This window comes from Phascolarctos cinereus, unplaced genomic scaffold (genome assembly GCF_003287225.1).
Source record: "Phascolarctos cinereus isolate Bilbo 61053 unplaced genomic scaffold, phaCin_HiC Scaffold_7;HRSCAF=346, whole genome shotgun sequence".
Lineage (NCBI taxonomy): Eukaryota > Metazoa > Chordata > Mammalia > Diprotodontia > Phascolarctidae > Phascolarctos > Phascolarctos cinereus.
The window spans coordinates 84,527,467-84,546,007 of record NW_027556180.1 but is presented as its reverse complement, the minus strand read 5'-3'; the positions used below and the strand labels follow the sequence as shown (position 1 = coordinate 84,546,007).

At 33.4% G+C, this 18,541-nt stretch overlaps 1 protein-coding gene across 22 annotated transcripts in view; it reads left to right on the top strand.

Annotated features, from left to right (window-relative positions):
- ABI2 (abl interactor 2) overlaps nucleotides 1-18,541 on the top strand; it is a 123,284-nt gene that overhangs the window by 45,831 nt on the left and 58,912 nt on the right. For 8 of the 22 annotated variants that reach the window (XM_078147514.1, XM_020972831.2, XM_078147521.1 and 5 more), the window contains exons 3-6: nucleotides 27-203; nucleotides 2,484-2,501; nucleotides 13,970-14,067; nucleotides 17,806-17,952. In XM_078147514.1, the coding sequence (XP_078003640.1) occupies nucleotides 27-203; nucleotides 2,484-2,501; nucleotides 13,970-14,067; nucleotides 17,806-17,952 (440 nt within the window). The remainder of the gene's footprint in view (nucleotides 1-26; nucleotides 204-2,483; nucleotides 2,502-13,969; nucleotides 14,068-17,805; nucleotides 17,953-18,541) is intronic. The other 14 variants (XM_078147515.1, XM_020972833.2, XM_078147522.1 and 11 more) reach the window with 3 other exon arrangements.

The window sequence follows — 18,541 nt, the reverse complement described above, 5'->3', positions numbered from 1 at the left end:
TGTTTTGTTCACATTGTATTTTACAGACGGTCGATATTCATAAAGAGAAAGTTGCAAGGAGAGAAATTGGTATTTTGACTACCAACAAAAATACTTCCAGAACCCATAAAATTATTGCTCCAGCCAACCTAGAACGACCAGTTCGTTATATTAGAAAACCTATTGACTATACAATTTTAGATGATATTGGGCATGGAGTTAAGGTATGTACCATGTTTGTCAAAAGTAATTGAGAAAGTTCCAGAAACTAAACAACTTGATCATATAACATTATGTTCTTTACTTATTGTAGCATACTAACAGGTTCTGATTCTGCTAAAGCTGTAAAAAATTCCTTTCCTGCTGCTATTACCTGTCTTCTTCTAATTGGTGCTTGTCCTTTAAGGTTACGTAAATTTTCAAATTAAAAACTGGTGTTCTTTGCATGAATTGCATTTCTTTAATCTGTTATGGTAATAACTCATGTGATATGACATATGAATGTCTTAGTCTTCCTATTGTATATTTTAAATTCTTCAGTATACAAATTATTCAGCACATGACTGACATATTTACTCCATTTAGAAAATTTATTAGCCAGGTTTCTGACTTCATTTGTTAAAAACAACAATTGTAGATAAAAGACCACTTTGAATTTTTTCAAAATAACTTTTAGGCACCAGGCTTTTAAAAAAGCCTACATGTGGTAGATAAATTATTGGCATTGCTTTTATGCTAATTTTGACTTAAAGACATATAAACATTTAAAACTATTAAACTACATATTTTATATAGATTTAGTCGTTCAACAGATAGTTGAACTACTATACCATGCAGAACCTGGTACTAGATGTAGAGGATGAGGATGGAGTACAGAATATAAACAAAGATAGGACATGGTCCCTCCCATCAAGAAGTTTTACTTAACACATTTTTATTAAGTGACAACATTGTGCAACGTACATTCTGCTAGCCACTAGGGACCCTCTGTCTTGAAAGCTTATATTCAAAATTTTTCAGTGTTAAGATTTTTTAAAGATCTTTTATATAATTGATTCACAGTGTAAAGATTTAAGGTAAAAGATTCCAAGGCTAGATAGCTGTTCTTTATTCTCATATAGAGTGTTCCCTAGGGGGAGAGAAGAATTATTATGTTTTGGTCTTTTAAAGAAATCAGTTCTTTTATATCTTGTCTTCAAAATAGTAGACAAGACAATGACATTTTTTTGGATGAGTGAACATTTTATAATCATTTAATTACACCATGAAATGTAGTCTTCTAAAATGTGACTTTGAAATTAAATTAACTGAATGTAAGAAAGTGAGAGAAAATGAGGACATTTTGTTCTGAATTTGCAATAGATAAAACCATTGATTAAATAAAAAGCAGAGAACTCTGTCTTTGTATTCTTAAAGCACGGTGCTTAAGATAGTCACTTAATAAATATTTTTTGATTGATTTCGTATTCATTTTATAAAAATTTAGGATTGTATATACAGTTCATACAATTATGGATAAACATAATTCATGCAATCTTTGTTAGTAATTGGACAAAAATGATTACCATTCTAGTTAGAAATTAAATGGAATTTTTTCCCATTTAGTTTGAATCAGAAAGTGAAAATGGAACATGGGTGTCGTGTGTTCAGTTCAGTATCAATATGGGGAGTCTCCAACATTAAGAGGTGACCAGGCTGCCTAAGAAGGGGGTGAACTGACATAGGTTGGAAAAACAGAGCAGGTCCCAGGCTGATCAGTGGTGGAATAGGGCCATGAGTAGATGATTCACTTCTAGCTTGGGTGAGATAGGGATTCTCCCCACTTCCTGTCCCCCCCAATAAACAAATAGTATGACCTTCCTAACTCTAGAAATATTTTAATTTACTATAGTTATCAGGAATTTTGCTTTGCTGAGTACATTTAGGTTGTTCTACGAAGAACATTCACTAAACCAGGTACAAGCCAGGCAGTTTCATTTTATGGAAAGGTAATTCATAATAAAAATTTAATCTAGCTTGGAAAACCTTTTGTGATTTATCAAAGACCAGAAGCAGGTAAGAGTACCTGGAGTGCTACCTAATTTTAATAATGAAGAGGCACTTATAGGAACATAAAATAATGAATTTATGCTTTGCAATTTCAGTGAATAAGATGTGATTTCATTTTTTGTTTTAATTCTCAAAATAAAGTTTTAGTGCTGTAGGACTCCAGATTTTTCATTTGTGGTTCTGTTAGTTTGGGAACTTGTATGTACTTGAGTACTTTTAAGTTTTGAATTAAGCGGTGTCTTTTAAATCGTTTCATCTTTTAAAATCTCCTGTTCATGACACATTCTGCTTTAAACCACTCTTTCTATGATCTATTGAAACATTATTTTGTTAATGCTGAATGCTTAACTTTGTTTTTCTTTCTTTTTTCCTTTCTCTTCATATCCTGAAGTTCCAACTAACCTTTCAATGCTTTTTTTCCTTACCTCTTTTATTTGCTCCATTTATGCATTAAGTGGTTGCTTAGATTTAAGGTAAGAGATTCCAGGGCTGGATATCCATTCTTTTATTCTTATATGGAATGTTACATATGGGGAGTAAAGATACTTTATTTATAACTGATCCTTTAAAGAAATCACTTGTTCTATCATGTCTTTTTATATCTTGTCTTCAGGGTAGTAGGCAAGACTATGACTTTTTTTGGATGAGTAGGTATTTCATAGTGAATTTAATTACAACAAATATAACCTTCTAAAATATGGCTGTGGAAAATTAAGCTTTGAATGTTAACAAAATGAGGGCTTTTTTCTTGAATTTGCAGTAGGACTAACCATTACAGTAGAGATCTGTTATCTTGTTTTATTCCTCCCCCTGTGTAATATTCTTTTTATCCTATATACGGTGTGCTTTAAATCTTTTGCAACTGTGTTCCACGATTTATTGTTAATGAATGTGAAATATTCAGATGTTTATATTTCATGAAACTGAAGTAATTCAACATTTTTGTGTGTTTTTTTAAAAGTTGCAGTATCATAGTTTTTTGGGGGGGAAATATTACCTTCCTTTCCATTAAGGTATACAGTAGTTACATTTCCTTAATTTCAGTAAAGCTTCTTTTAATGGAACTTTCTGAGCATTGAAAGTCATGATTATGTAAAATGTAAAAAGTTATAAGTATGTCGTAATGTTATACACTGTGCTAAAAATTTTGAACAAAATTGTAGATTGAGAAAATGGTTTTTTTGTAACTTGTTTCAGTAATATTTCAGTGCTTAGATTTTTTTCGTAAAGAAGTTACAGATGAGTTGAAGAAATTGTACAATAGGACCTTGATAAAACATTATTTTCACTCCTTTTTTCATTTTTTCTCACTTGTCTCCATTTTAACCTTTCCCTTCTCTCCTGCATTTTTTGTTCCTTGAGTTTGTAAAATTATTTTTAGTTGATAATACAGTAGACAAGAAAATGATTCTGACCCTTAAAATGCTGCTATGAAAATCCTTTTAATTAACTTTATAGGATTGTTTTTTTTTTTAACTCTGAGTTTTCGTGTTCTTAGAATTTGGTGTGGAAACTTTTATTGGTTGGTAGAATGATGTAATTTTAAAAAAATCTTTATGCAAGTTCAGTAAGTTTAACCCCTTTGAAGCCCAAAGGAAAAAGTACACTCCATTGCAAATGGAGATCTTTTGGCAGATCCTTTTTTTTGTTTATAAGTAAGGAAAAATAACTTTGTTCTTCTTTGAAAGTAAAACTTATTTTATTGATAGAATAGGGTAGCTTTATTCATATTTTCGCCTCGTCCCCTTGATCCAAATCTCTGTTTTATCTGTCTACCTCATCTTCTTATTTAACCTCCAAGGCAGTTCTCTTTTTTTAATTATTTATATTATGTCATACAGATCTCAATATAGTCTGAAGTCCCACTATACCAAACCTTTCTAGTCTTTTTATTTAGATGTAAAGACTTCTCCTCACCTTTCAATTTTCCCAGCAATTAAAATTTTTTTTTCCCATTAGCAGACTTCTGCTCTCTTTGCTTTCCCTCTCTAGAGTTATGGGGTATGGGAGCGTGGAGCAGGGCAGATTAACAACAACAAAAACCTAACAACAAACACAGTCAAACAAAACACATTCGTAGTTTGACCGTGTCTAGGAATGCTTATCTCCCTCTCCATAACTAGTCAGTCACCTCTTTGTCAGGATATAAGCAGGATTCTAAATCAGAGGTCTTCTAAATCTTCTGAAATCATGCCTAATCACTGTATTGATTGTTGTTAAATCTTTCAAAATTGTGAGTTTTTACAATGTTGTTTTAATGTTTGATATTGTTTTAAAATATAAATTATTTTCCTGTTTCTTCTTCACTTTGCCTCCATCCAAAGTGAAGTTCAAGTGACACCCTCTCCTTTTATCCCTTCCATGTTTGAATAGACTTCTACTTTTGCCCCAACATTATGTGAAATATGTCCCTACCTCTCTATTCCTCATCTCTTCCTTAGTGTAACCTTTTCCTTATTCTTTTTCATTTTTCCTTTTAAGATTATCAAAATTTTTCTAGCTACTTGAAGTATTTTTATCTTTGAACTGGAAGGTCTGGATGTTGTCTGTCTCTCTCCTACGAGTTTTTACTTTGGACTTTCTTCTAGGTGACCAGTGAATTCTTTCTGTTTTCACTTTGCCCTCTGATTCTAGGAGACCTGGACAGTTTTCTTTCAAGATTTCTTGAAATATGATATCTGACTTCCTTTTTTGGTTATGACTTAAATGATTCCTAAATGATCTCTGTCTCTTCCAGGCTAGTTATTTTTGATATAAGATACCTTACATTTTCTTAGATTTCTTCAATCATTTGATTTTGTTTTGTTATTTTTTGTCATCTAATGGAGTCATTGACTTCTTTTTAGTCTTTTCTGATTGTCAGGGAGTCTGTTACTAGGTTACAATTTTGAGATGAAGACTTCTTAAGATACATTTCTGTGTTATATGGATTTGGTTTACCCTGATCAGTTTGGATTTCCAAGGTTATGAAGGACATGCCGTAGACCAATGGCATCAAACTCAAATAGAAAGGATCCCTTTGGGCGGCATATTGACTTAGAAAACCACATATTTACACCATCTGTTTCATTATTTTGTTTTGGTTAAACATTTCCCAATTACACTATAATCTGGTTCAGACAATGAGTCTGATACCTCTGCCATAGACTAAAATTTTACTTTAGGTTTTACTCATCATAGCATGGAGGCAACCCAGGGCTTTTGAAGCCTGTTTCAATGGACTAGGTAAGCTAGAAGGACATGGCATATGGGATGAACTGTATGTCATGTGAGGAGCAATGTAACTCATTGCCTGATAAACTTATTGTCTGCTGTAACTCATGAAGACAGTCTTTGGTTTTAGTGCAGGGTGCTACATTGAGTTATGGCATCTTAGCAATATGCAGAGAAGATGATAATAATAGTTTATGTATTACTTTAAGATTTGCAAAATATCAAACATAGATAAACTTACTTGCTGTTTACAACTACCCCAGGAGATTTTTTTCTATAGTTATAATCATTCCCACTTTATAACTAGGGAATTTAAATTAGAGATTTTCTGTGACTTGTCAGTGGTCCTCAACTAGTCATTGTCAAAACTGTATATAGAACCTCGTTCTCTCAGAATCACAGATTCACCCCTCTTCCTACTGTACCATAAACCTCTCCACTAAAGTAGAGAAATAATATGAATAACGTACAGAGTAACCATGTCTCAAAATAAGACAAGAGTTAGGAATGCAAACCATAGGCATGTTGAGGCCTCTAACTCCTCAAGGTTTTGTTGCCGAGTCTCCAGAGTGCTGAGGATCAATTATTTGTTATCCTCCCTAAAAATATAGTCAAGCAAAACAAGTCTGCATATTGGCCATCTCTAAAAAGACATGACTTGTCTATTTGTAGTCCATCACCTTTCTGTCAGGAAATACAAGCATGCTTCCCATCATCTATCCTCTGGAGTTGTAGTTGGTTACTTCAGAATTCTTGTGTCTTTTGAAATTGTTTTTCTTTTATTATACTGTAGTCATTTCATAACATTTTTTTTGCTCACTTCACTTCATCATTAATTCATATAAATCTCTGCAGTTTTCTTAATCCATTCCATTTGTGATTTCTTAGCTTAAAATAATATTCTGTTACATTCATAAGACACCTCTTTTGGTTTCAGGCCTCTGCTACAAAGAAGTATTGCTTTTAATATTTTTGTCCTCTTTGGCTGATTTCTTTGGGGAATAGGCCTAGTACTGGTATTATTGAATGAAAAGGTCTGTACAAGTTAGTAAATTTGGGGAACATAGCTCCAGATTTTTTCCCAAAATTGTTGGATCAGTTCATAGTCTCATCAACGGTCCCTGTATGCCTGTTTTTCCACAGTCCTCTAACAGTTGTTCTCCCCTCCACCCTTTTTTTTAGTCAGTTGGGGTTAAGTGACTTGCCCAGGGGTCACACAGCTAGTAAGTGTCAAGTGTTTGGGTCTGAGGCCGGATTTGAACTCAGGTCCTTCTAACACTTCAGAGCTGGTGCTCTATCCACTGTGCCACCTAGCTGCCCCCTATTTTCTTTTTTTTGTAACCCTTGTCAGTTTGATGGTTGTGAAGTCTCTCACACTTCATTTAATGTCTCTGTAAGTGTTAGTGATTTAGAGCATTTTTTCACATAGCTATAACTGGGATTTCTTCCTTTAAGGACTATTAGTATCCTCTGACCATTTGTCTATTTAGGGATTAATTTTTGCTTCTATATGTGTGAATCAGTTCTTTATATATCTTGGATATGATAATAATAGTAATAATAATAGATAGCACTTATATATTACTTTGAAGTTTACGGAGTACAAATATCTTATTTGATCCTCTTTGTCAGAGAAACCTGCTACAATGCTGTTTTCCTAGTTAACTTTCCTTTCTAATTTTAACTCTATTGATGTTGTTTCTCAGAAACTTTTCAATTTTATGTATTCCAAGTTGTACATTGTATCTCCTCCAAACCTTTCTGTCTCTTGTTTGGTTAAGAACTCTTTCCCTTCTTTATAATCGTGAAAGATATCTTCTTCCCTGTACTTCTGTCTTGTTTGTGATATGAACTTTTATATCTATGTCTTGTATCCATTGTGAGCTTATTGTGTTATGTTTTGTGAAATACTAATTTCTGCCAGAGCACTTTGCATTTTCTTAGCAGTTTTTGTTGGCTAATGAGTCTTTAACTCCCTAGTTAAGGTCCTTGGGTTTATTGAACATTATGCTACTATGTTCCTTTGCTTGTGGATCTTGCATACCTAATCTGGGATTCTGATCAACTTTTCCATTTTTAAACTGGTTCAAATAGTTGAGACTTACTGCTTTGTAGAGATCAGATACTGTTAGGCTCTTTTTCTTTCTATTTGTTTTCATGATTTCCTTTGAAATTCTTGATCTGTTGTATCTCTAGATGAATTTAGTTATTTTTATCTAGCTTTTTATAGTGATCCTTTCATAGCTTTATTGGCATAGCAATGAATCTGTAAATCAATTTAGGAATGATAATTCTTTTTATTATATTAGTTTGCCCCAGGTATGAGTAATTAATATCCCTTTGACTTTTTTTTTACTGTAAAGAGTGTTTTGAGGTTGTAGTCACATATTTCCCATGCATATCATGGTAGGGGGACTCCCAAATATTTTATACATTCTTTATTGGAGTATCTTTTTCCATCACTTCTGTTGCATGTTTTTGGTAACATACAGAATAACTGATGACTTACACAGGATTAGTTTTTATCTTGCTACGCTTTTAATTGATTCTTTAGTGTTCTCTTTCTATCTCTATCATCTATCTATTTGTCATCGTATCATTTGCAAAAAGCATTAATTTTCTTCCTTCTTGGCTTATGCTTATTTCCACAATTTCTTTTTCTTGTCTTACTACTATACTGCCATTTCTAGAACTATATCAAATAATAGTGATGATAATGGACATCTTTCCTTTACCCTTGATCTCTTTGGAGATCTCTATCATGTATTATTTTCTCTATTACATATAATTCTCATTCTTGGTTTATATCAATAATATTTACTCTTCTAAGAAAAATGAATTTATTCCTATGCTACTTAGAGGTGTTTTTTAAACAGATATTGTTATTTTTTTGTCAAATTTTTTCTACTTTTTAAATATAGCATACAATCTTGTTTTTGTTATATTTAGTTGTATTTGTCATTAGTCCTTTATGTCTGTCATTTTTCCTAATATTGAACGAGCCAATTCATTCTTAATAAAATGCCGGTCTGCTCAGTGTGTAATCTTTTTATTATGTTCTGTAGCCTCTTTGTGATACATTTTATTCAATATTTTTTTTATGTTGATATTCATTGGGATGATTAGTTTATTTTTCTCTGCTTTGTCTCTCTCTGGCTCATTCCTACTGTATATGCATCATTAATGAATTTTGAAGGATCCTCTCCACCCCCTTTTTTGTAAATAATTTAATACTGGAATTGATTTTTTTTTTCTTTGCATGTTTGGTAGATTTAGCATGTAAATCCATCTTGTCCTCCGTCTTTTTTGTTTGGGAGTTCATTGATGACTCATTTAATTTCTTTTCTGAGATTGGCCTTTTAAACTATCCTACTAAATTTTTTTTCAGGTATCTTACATCTTTGTAAGTATTCCTACATCTCATTTGTTGTCAGTTTTGTTGGCATAGAGTTGGCCAGAATGATTTCTAATGGTTTCCTTTTCACTTGTCAATTCTTCTTGTTCATATTTTTATGATACAATTTGGTTTTCCTCTCTCCCTTTTAAGAATTGGGTAGTAATAAGGATCATGTGATATTTGTTTCCCCCCATATTTTTATACTTGTCTTCTAATATACCTTAATTGTTGGAAAAGAGTAAATTATACTGCTTACTTTCTCTTTTCTTCTCTACTCTGTTGTTTTTCCTTCCATTTTCTTTGCTCCCTTAAGACCATTACAGCTGAACCGAAAAACCACTTCTAGTTCATTTGTGACCTTGAGGATTGTAGGATTGTGAAGGGGATATTTTTCTGTGTTTCTGTTATTATAATGTAAATACTTCATTATTATTTTAGCTTCTTCCCAAATTACTCTTTGACCTATTTTTCCAAGTAAGTTGTTTTTGAGAGGTACCTTATTTTTCGTTTATGTTTTTTCAGTCTCTTGACTTTATTCTAATATTTCTTGTTGTCTCAGGCAGTTATTGAGTTCTCTTTGGTTGTTCTAATTTTTAGGGAACTCACTATAAGTTTATGCTACTTGTTCTTCTACTAGTTCTTACTTCTGCTACTGTTCTTTCACTTGTAATTTCATTTCTTCCACATACTCTTGTAGTCTTCGTGTCCAAAACCATTTTTTTCTCTGAGACTATACTGGTAGTTGTTCTGAAGTTGCTCTTTTATTATTAAGTTTACCTTTTGGGCATCCCTTGATGCACAATATTTCTTCATAATGTTTGGTACTCTTATTGCTGGCTTCCATCTCTCTTGCTGTGTTTGTACTTAGATCACTGGTAGGCTTCTGTGGTCTTCTGGTCTCCCTGGCATATATCACTTGTCAAGAAACTGTTGTAGGTTTTTTTTTCCCCGTAGGGTGTCCTTTGTTATTGTACTGCTGAAGAGTTCAGGCCTGTTTCCTTCTGATCTGGCTTCCTTGATGGGGAAGCCTATTCTTTCTTCCAGCCATCTGTGTCTTCTTGAGTACGAGGGTGGTGTGAGTACCTTGATGATGATAAGAGAATGAGAATAATGTTTTAATTTGAGTGGGAAGGGACAGAATACTTTGAGGCCACTAGTAGCTTTTCTTACCACTTACATTCTTGATTATGCCTCCATGCTCTTAGATCTACCATTGCCTTTGAGCAAAACTCTTAGCAAAGCTGATCCACTCTAAGGACAGAGGTGGATTGTGAGGGGATCAACTAATTTTCTTAGTGTATATTCATTAAATAAAAGGTTAAATGTAATTTATTTTAAAAATTCATTTTAATTTTACTTTCAGTTCTGAATTTTCTCCCTTCAGCCTTCTCTTCCCTGTTGAGAAAGCAAGAAAAACAAAACCCTTTAAAAATATGTAGTTAAGCAAAACAAATTCCTGTATTAACCATCTTTCCCTCTGCCCCCCAGAATGCTTCAGTATGTTGTCTGAGTCCATCATCTCCCTCTCTGGAAGTGTATAGCATGTTTCGTTATCAGTCCCTTGGAACTGTGGTTGGTTCAGTTATGTTGGTCTAAGTTTCTAAATCTTTCAGATGTTTGTCTTTTATATTATTGTTATTATTAGATAAATTATTCTCCTGGTTCTGCTCACTTCACTTTGCATCAGTTCATATAAATCTTCCCAGTTTTTCTGAATCATGCCCTTCATCATTTCTTACAGAACAATAGTATTTCATCACATTCATGTACCATAACTTGTTCAGTCATTACACAGTTGATGGGTACCCCCTCAGTTTCCATTTCTTTGCCATCACAAAAAGAGCTGTTCTAAATATTTTTGTACATATGAGTCCTTTTTTCCTTTAATCTCCTTGGGGTATAAACCTAATAGCAGTATTGCTGGATCAAAAGAGTATGCACAGGCTAATAGCATTTTGAGCATAGTTCCAAATTGCTTTCCATAATGATTGGACTAATCTACAGTTCCCAAATCTTATATTATTTTACCTGTTTTCCGAGAGCCCCACTAGCATTTGTTATTTCTTTTTGTCAACTTTGCCAGTATGGTGAGTGGGAAGTGGTACCTCAGAATTGTTTAGTTTGCATTTCTCTGACTATTAGTGATTTAGAGCATTTTTTCATATGACCATTGATAGTTTAGATTTTTTTCCTTTCAGAACTACCTATGTGTATGTATATTCTTTGACCCAACAATCCTTCTGGGCTCTTATTCCTATAAATTTGAATGAACAGCTCTCTTTTCTTCTAAGTTCTGTCTCTCTCATTGCTTCTCTGTTTAGCTGTCCCATTTTTTTCTAAATTCATAACATCTGTTTCTCTTTCTCATATGGCTGCTCTTTTTTTTTGTTGTTATTGAATTCTTTCTTTCTTTCTTTCTTTCTTTCTTTCTTTCTTTCTTTCTTTCTTTCTTTCTTTCTTTCTTTCTTTCTTTCTTTCTTTCTTTTCTTTCTTCTTTCTTTCTTTCTTTCTTTCTTTCTTTCATTTGGCTAGGCAGTGAGGTTAAGTGACTTGCCCAGGATCACACAGCTAGTAAGTATTATGTGTCTGAGGCCAGATTTGAACTCAGGTCCTACTGAATCCAAGGCCAGTGCTCTATCCACTGCGCCACCTAGCTGCCTCTATATGGCTGCTCTTCTTTCAAATCTGCACTAACTATTCTTCCTTCTTACTCAGTTGGTGTGTCTTCTCCATTTGCCTGCTCCCTTCTTTTTCCAAACGTACATCTACCCAGTTTCATCCTTTGGGTGGGTGTAGGCACCTCAGGAATCTCACAACATAGTGAACACCAGCTTCCTCTGTATTTTAACTGTGCACTAACTGAAATGTTGGGTAAAGGGCATAGGCATTTTCCATTCAAATTACATTAATGTTATCCCTTGTTTTCTTTTTTAACCTGACTTTTTAAAAGCAGTATTTGGTTTCTATTTGTGTCCTGTATTGTGTGTTTAAAAGTTAGTATTTCCAAAACTTGTATTTGATTTATTGATTAAACACTGAATCTATTTAGTTTAATATAAAGGTGGCTATCGCTAGGGAATGCATAAAATTCAAATTGAATTGGGAATTCTGCTTGAATTCCTTAATTGTAAATTTTGTTAATCATCACATATATATGAACCAAACTCATGGAAGCAGGTAAACATTCTGGAAATCTTATAAGTTACTAAATTTGACATGTGTAAACATAAGTACTAAATTTAACCTTATGGAATGATTTATTTTTTTTTTTGGACAACTCAGACAGGTAAGTGCTTATTTAGGTTTGATAAATGACATATAGAAGATACTGCAATTTAAAGAAACACATTAGTTTCCAAAAACCAAATAAGAAAAATTTCAAGCTGGAAAAATTGTTTCATATGCCCCGTATATAGAATAAAATGCCTCTTTCACTCATTTTATTCTTTCCCTGCTTCTTTTTCTCCCAATACCTATGAAATTGATGTAGTTTAGTGCCTCTCTTTTTATTCCTCATCTCTTTATAGTAACCTTGGGTTTCATGTTGCTTAAAGTTGAGCTTAAAGGACTTCATTAAAGAATCAACAGTAAAATAAAAGTAAATGACAAAATATAATTTTAAATTTGGTAATTTTAACTTATCATTGTCTTCCAGTATGAATATACTGTTTTGTAATATTTATGAGTTCAGTAATATGATTTATTATACCCTCTGATTACTGATGAGGGGAAGAGCAAGATTTAGTTTATTTTATTAATACCTAAAATATATTCCATTTTCAAGGCAATAACAACCATGAAGAATTATAGCTTTATTTTTTAAAATCTTGAAAGGTGTTACCTTTGAAGACTGTTAACATCCCCCACAACTTGTTCACTGTTTCATTCATGTATGAAAAGTATTTTATTTTTAGTAAAAAATACGTACTTTATATATTCTTGAAAGAAAATTTACTTCCAGCTAAGAAAAGTGAGCATAAAGTAACATTAGCACATTTAAGATTTTTTATTTACACCAAGGTTCTGTTTAACATCAGATCAAATAATCTACACAGTTTTTTGGATCTGTTTTCTTTTTCATATTCATCTTTAGTAATAACTTTGATAAATTTTGTGTTGAAATAGATTCCATTGTTATAACTTAATATCTTGTAGTTTGCTCTTCAAATATTCTTTGCAAGGACAAACTGAACATGGATACATCATCTGGTTAGAAAGGGAACATACTTCCTTCATTATTTTTAGAAGAAAGCTATAAAAAATATCAGTGTGCATATATTCTATCTAGAAGGAATGTTTAGTTAGTTACTTTTAGATACTACCAGATACAGACTATGTAGAATCTCATCAAATTGTGGTAGCAAAGAACTTGACATTAGACTTGAATTATGTTTATGGTAGCCATGTACCTTTCATTCCAAAGCTGTGGGCAGGTGTTCAAGCTTTGGGGGCTGTGGATTTTGTTGTGATGGAACCCAGTGCTTCCAGATTGCCTGCCTGCCTCCTCTGGTACTTGAATTTTCGGTGAGGGATGTAATAGGGATTTGGGGCTTATGCAGGCTTCGGCTGAATGCTGTACCTCCATGCTTGCATTTCTCCTTTAGGAATGGTAGCTAGAGATGAGCTTACGGTTGGCTTTTAACACAATAAACCTCAGGTCCTGGTCCAGCTGTTTTGAAAGTAGTTCCTGTGTGTCACAGCTTGGTATTCAGAAGTTTTCTTATTAGTGAACTCTGATAAGGTCATTAGATAGGCATTTAACTTTCCGTGATGTAAACTTGACCTATTTATTATCCAAATACTTAATTACACTGTACAATTTATAATTCTGCTACAATTTAGATTTATCAGTTTATAGTACAATATATTTGTAGGCCACTGAATATTTCATTTTATTTGGGGGAATGTATCTTATTTTTTATTATTTTAAAAGTGTTTTTTAAAAATAAGCAACTGCTTAAACATTTATTCAAATTGTTATCCTGTATTAAGGACAAATTTTAATCTAATCAATCCCTCTTGAATTTTAGTTGCATGATATATCAGATGTGTCTTGCCAGTGATCTGTTGTTGGTGTGATGGCCTAATGGCAAATACAGTCTTTATATATGTAATTGATCATTTGAAAACCCCAAATATGGAAGAGTCCTTTGAGTGCAACTCTAGAATAATAGCAGAGTAGAAATTGCATATGAAGTGCATGGCCTCTCTAATTTTTTTTCTATTTGGTCCTACCCCTATTGCCCTAAATTGTACAGCAACATTTTCCATAGGTGCCACATATTTCACTGCTTACAAGTTAAGTTGAGTTTTACTCACTCTTTTATGTAGGTTAGTACACAGAATATGAAGATGGGTGGGCTGCCTCGTACAACACCACCTACTCAGAAACCACCCAGCCCACCAATGTCAGGCAAAGGAACGCTTGGGTGAGTATATAACTTATTATTATAAAACAGCATGTAGCTCAAGTGATACGTGAAAATAAAACAATGCCTGTTTAAACGTGATTCTCATGATATGGAACCTGAAGAAAAAAAAAATTCCTCCCTGATTTTTTCTGTCCTGTATGTTGTCTTTCTCAGAAAGTAGCTTGTGATGATAATAAAAGCATTCTTCTAGTATTATTTGCTATCTATTTTTAAACTGCAGGTAAAATACTAGTATGGACTTAGAATTCATTACATAATTGGAATTTTGAGGGAAGCTTTTTCTCAGGTTTGTGGCATCTTTCTCATTATATTTGAGCTAAGCTTACAATATTTTGTTGGAAAAAAAATTTGCATAACCCAAATTTTTGTGTAAACTTAAACCTATACACATATTGCATTTCTGATTAGCTGATTAGCTATAGGTGAACTATATGTGAGAGTTCAGTAAAAAAAAGCCCATTCAGGGAGAAATTTGCCATTCTTCTACTTTAGGGGTTCTTAACCTTTTTTTGGTGTTAAGGATACTTTTGGCAGTCTGGTGAAAACTATGGACCCCTTCTCAGAATAATTTTTTACTCATAAAATAAAATAGTGTTATAAAGCAAATCAATTTCATTGGAATATAGTTATCAAAATATTAACAATAAAACAAAACAAATTCATAGACCCCAGGTTAAGAACTCCTGTTATTACTGTAACATCATAATGAAAACTTGGCTTACTGTAATCATGCATATGTTGTGTTTCAGTGAGTATAATAGAACTTGGGAGGGAGGATGATACCAGGGTTATATAATCTTAACCCTGTCACTCATTCTTAATTATTGGGTAGTCAGTGATTCAGTTTTTTCATCTGTAAAATGGGGGTATTATTTGACTTGTTTACTTTTTTAGAGACATTCTAATGAGAAATTGGATTTTTAAAAAAAATATTAAAAAATCATAGTGTTTTGAAGTCTCAGATTGGCATTATATATTGTGGTAAAAATGACTAAGGTGCAATTCTGTTTTTGGCCCCCTCACCAAAAAAACCCCCCCGAATTAACTACTTTGGAATAGTTGAGAACAGGTGAAACTATTGAACTTAGATATGAAAAAGAACAGAGAAGAGAGTAAACTGAGATAACAAAAAGAACAGGAAGAGAATGTAATGAAGTGGGAGAAGTTTTTGCAGGCCCCCTGGGAGAAACAGAAATAAAAGCCAGGTCTAGCTAGTATTAGCAAAGAAGATAATGGGGGATGGACAAGGGAATTCGAGCCAGTCTAGGGGAGAAAAGGGCTGAAAGTTAGAACCTAAAACTGAACTGCAGAGCAGGTTAGAGAAGGGAAACAAAACTGGGCTTTGTAAGATGTAAAGCCCTGTCTAAATGTAAGCAGTTCTTATGATAAGAGAACACAACTGGGCAGGGACCTGAGTAATTATTTACTGACTTCCCCGTTTCCTCAAATGGAATATTTATGTCCTTCAAGTGATACTATAAAGTGCATAAGAGCTTTGTTTTTTTTAATAAAATATTTTGTTTAAAAATATATATATATATATATTATATATATATAAACTACTACAAATTATTTTGATTTGTAATAGGATAAAATTTATCCACTGCCTTCATACTTTATCTACATGCCACACTCCATACTTCATACTTCATAAAGAATCTTATAAAAGAGTTTTTGTAAAATTTGGTTTTTTTTGTAGAAATTCTGAGAGCTGCCTGGAGCTTCAAGTTACAAAGCTCCAGAGGCATTTGGTGACAGTGTTAGTACTCTCTTGTCCTTGACACAGTACTGTTATTCCTCTCCTCCCCACCCCACTCTCAGCTACCATTTTTATTTTTCTGTCTGTTCTTCCTTCCTTTTACAATATTAATTTTGTCACTCCTCTGCCCCACCTCGCCTTCCCTTAGATGAAACAAAGGCAGGCAATTTGATTGGCTTTCTCTTCCCAACATCCACAGCTAATTTTTTGGAAGAGAGTATAGAGGTTGGGAGAAAAGGATTGGCTTTTTGGCCTGATGTGGGACCTGGGGTCATCCATAGTTGAAAAGGGTTTGAAGAGCACACTTTTATGTGGCATATTCTAAATGACGCATCCATCATATCTAGTAACTCTTCTCCCTGTAATGTCTTCTCCCTTTCCAGTAACTTGTTTTATGCAGTCCACCTGTTTATGAAAAGTTGTATCTAAGTTAACATACCTATTTTTTTCATTATAGATATAATTACATTGTAGTTTCAGAGATGATGTCTTCCTTTCCAAGTGATTTTCAATTTGTAGTCCTAACACTTCAGTTTCAGTCTCCCTTCCCCCTTGCTGTTTTGCAAATGAAAAAAATAAAATGCTTAAATGTAGACATTGTATGCAAAAATCTAAATGCACTAGGTGAGCTGATACTTACAAGGGAACCCAGTAGTTTCTTTGTAAAGCAAATAATTGTTTTAGTGATACTGTGCCTCAAATTTAGAAGGCAGCATGGTATAGTAGAAAGGGTGTTTCCTAAATGGTGGCGTACCTGTCCTTAAGAGAAAAGGGGGAGAAGAGGGTAGGAAAGAAAGGAACATAACATCCCAGGATTTGGCAGGTTTGTGGCTAGTCGGTAGGTAGACCCCAATAGAATGATAATGATGAGATGATACATCATGAATTGTTTTAGATTCATTTAAGTAAAAGGTAAATTAAGAAGAAGAGTATTAGTACCCCAAGGGGAAGGGACTTTTTTTTAGAACTCACATCCCAAGATTCTAGTTTTTTCTTTGTTAGAATATCATCTGTATCTCCTCATGTCATTTTGGAATTCAGGACATTTAAAAGAGAGGAGAACTAATTAGCTACTTTTTTTTGTTTCATCTCCTCCTATTCTTATTTCATGCCATTTACAGAGAATTTTTTTTGGGAAAACAAGAAAAGTACGTATGTTAACAGAATCTGGTCTCATCTCTATATTACTAGCTCAGTGGAAATGAGGAAGAGAATTAAGAAATGAGGGATAATATTTTAGAGCTTCCCCTTTGCCCCCATATGAAAGAAGGGGGAAATGGGTAATCAATGGTCAAAGATGAAAGGTAATAAAGGCAAATAAGTTTGTAAAAATGGAAGAGCAAAAGAAATATTAAGTATCAAAATTTGAATTTTATTTTCACGGATACAATTGAATATCACTTGAATATATTCCTTTTCTTTAAAAAGAAAATGAACAATGTGGAAATTGGTTCTTTGAGCACCAGCATGGGCATCATTGGGTTCCAGAACTGAGTACTAGTTATGCACTGACTTTTGAAGACCCCTAGTATGGGGGGAAGGCATGAAGAATAACAATAGCCTGTTGTTTGGGGCATTTGTAAGAGCTTGATTTAATATTTAGAGAGCATTTTGAGTTTTCAGATAAAAAATAGATACTAGAAGACATGGGAATAAGAAATGGGACTTTTTTTGTGCTTGTATTCTAAGATAATGAGTACTCTTGTAAACTATGCAAAGAAAACTACATTATCTGAGGGAAATAGAGTTGGAGACAGAAATAATATTTAACTTTTAAAAAGCATAAAACCATACCCATTTAAATCTCTAATAGGTGGGAGGCAAAGGATACCTGAAGAAGAGGTGATTGGATGATGTAAAAACACACATTTTCCTATCTAATTACAATTTGTACTTCACTATTGGCAACTCTATCTTTGAACTTGTTATGCCTAAATTTGCCTAATTACACAATACATACGCTCTTCTTTTTGTAGGCGTCACTCCCCCTATCGCACACTGGAGCCAGTGCGTCCTCCAGTGGTACCAAATGATTACGTACCTAGCCCAACACGTAATATGGCTCCCTCGCAGCAGAGCCCTGTGAGGACAGCTTCTGTGAATCAAAGAAATCGAACTTACAGGTATTTTCTCCACCTCAGCACATAATGTGATGGCCATAGTACCATAATCTGTTCAAATAACTTCAGTTAAATTTTTCTCATTCCAAAGCACCCAAGTCCCTTTTCCTTGCTTTACTCCCACTAAACCACATCTGCTCTCACCTTCCTCTTCTGATGTTCTGATACAACTTTGAGGAATTAGGAAGTCATATAAGAACAGATAACGAACTATCAACTTCTCTAAGGTTTAAATGTGCAGAGGGAAGCTTAGCTTAGGTGATGAGAAAGCATTGTGAGCCAAAAAGTTAAATGTTGAAAAATTTTCAGGTTTTTTGGTGGAACTTTACAGATGAAAAACTATACTCGATAAAACCTTAAGTGTGGGCTAGCACACCAAAGAATGATTGTGTATTAAAGTTAATCAGATATATTAAGGAAATCTGTTTTCATTGTAAATGGAGATTTTTTGGGAAAGGTATTTAGCATAACAAAGTTAATGTTATGTTTATATGTTTCTAAAATTGAGTCCTGTTGACCTATACATTGTCAGATTTTTTTTTGGCTTGAACTTTTAAAACAAAGTATTAGGAACAATGGAGTTGTCTCGAAC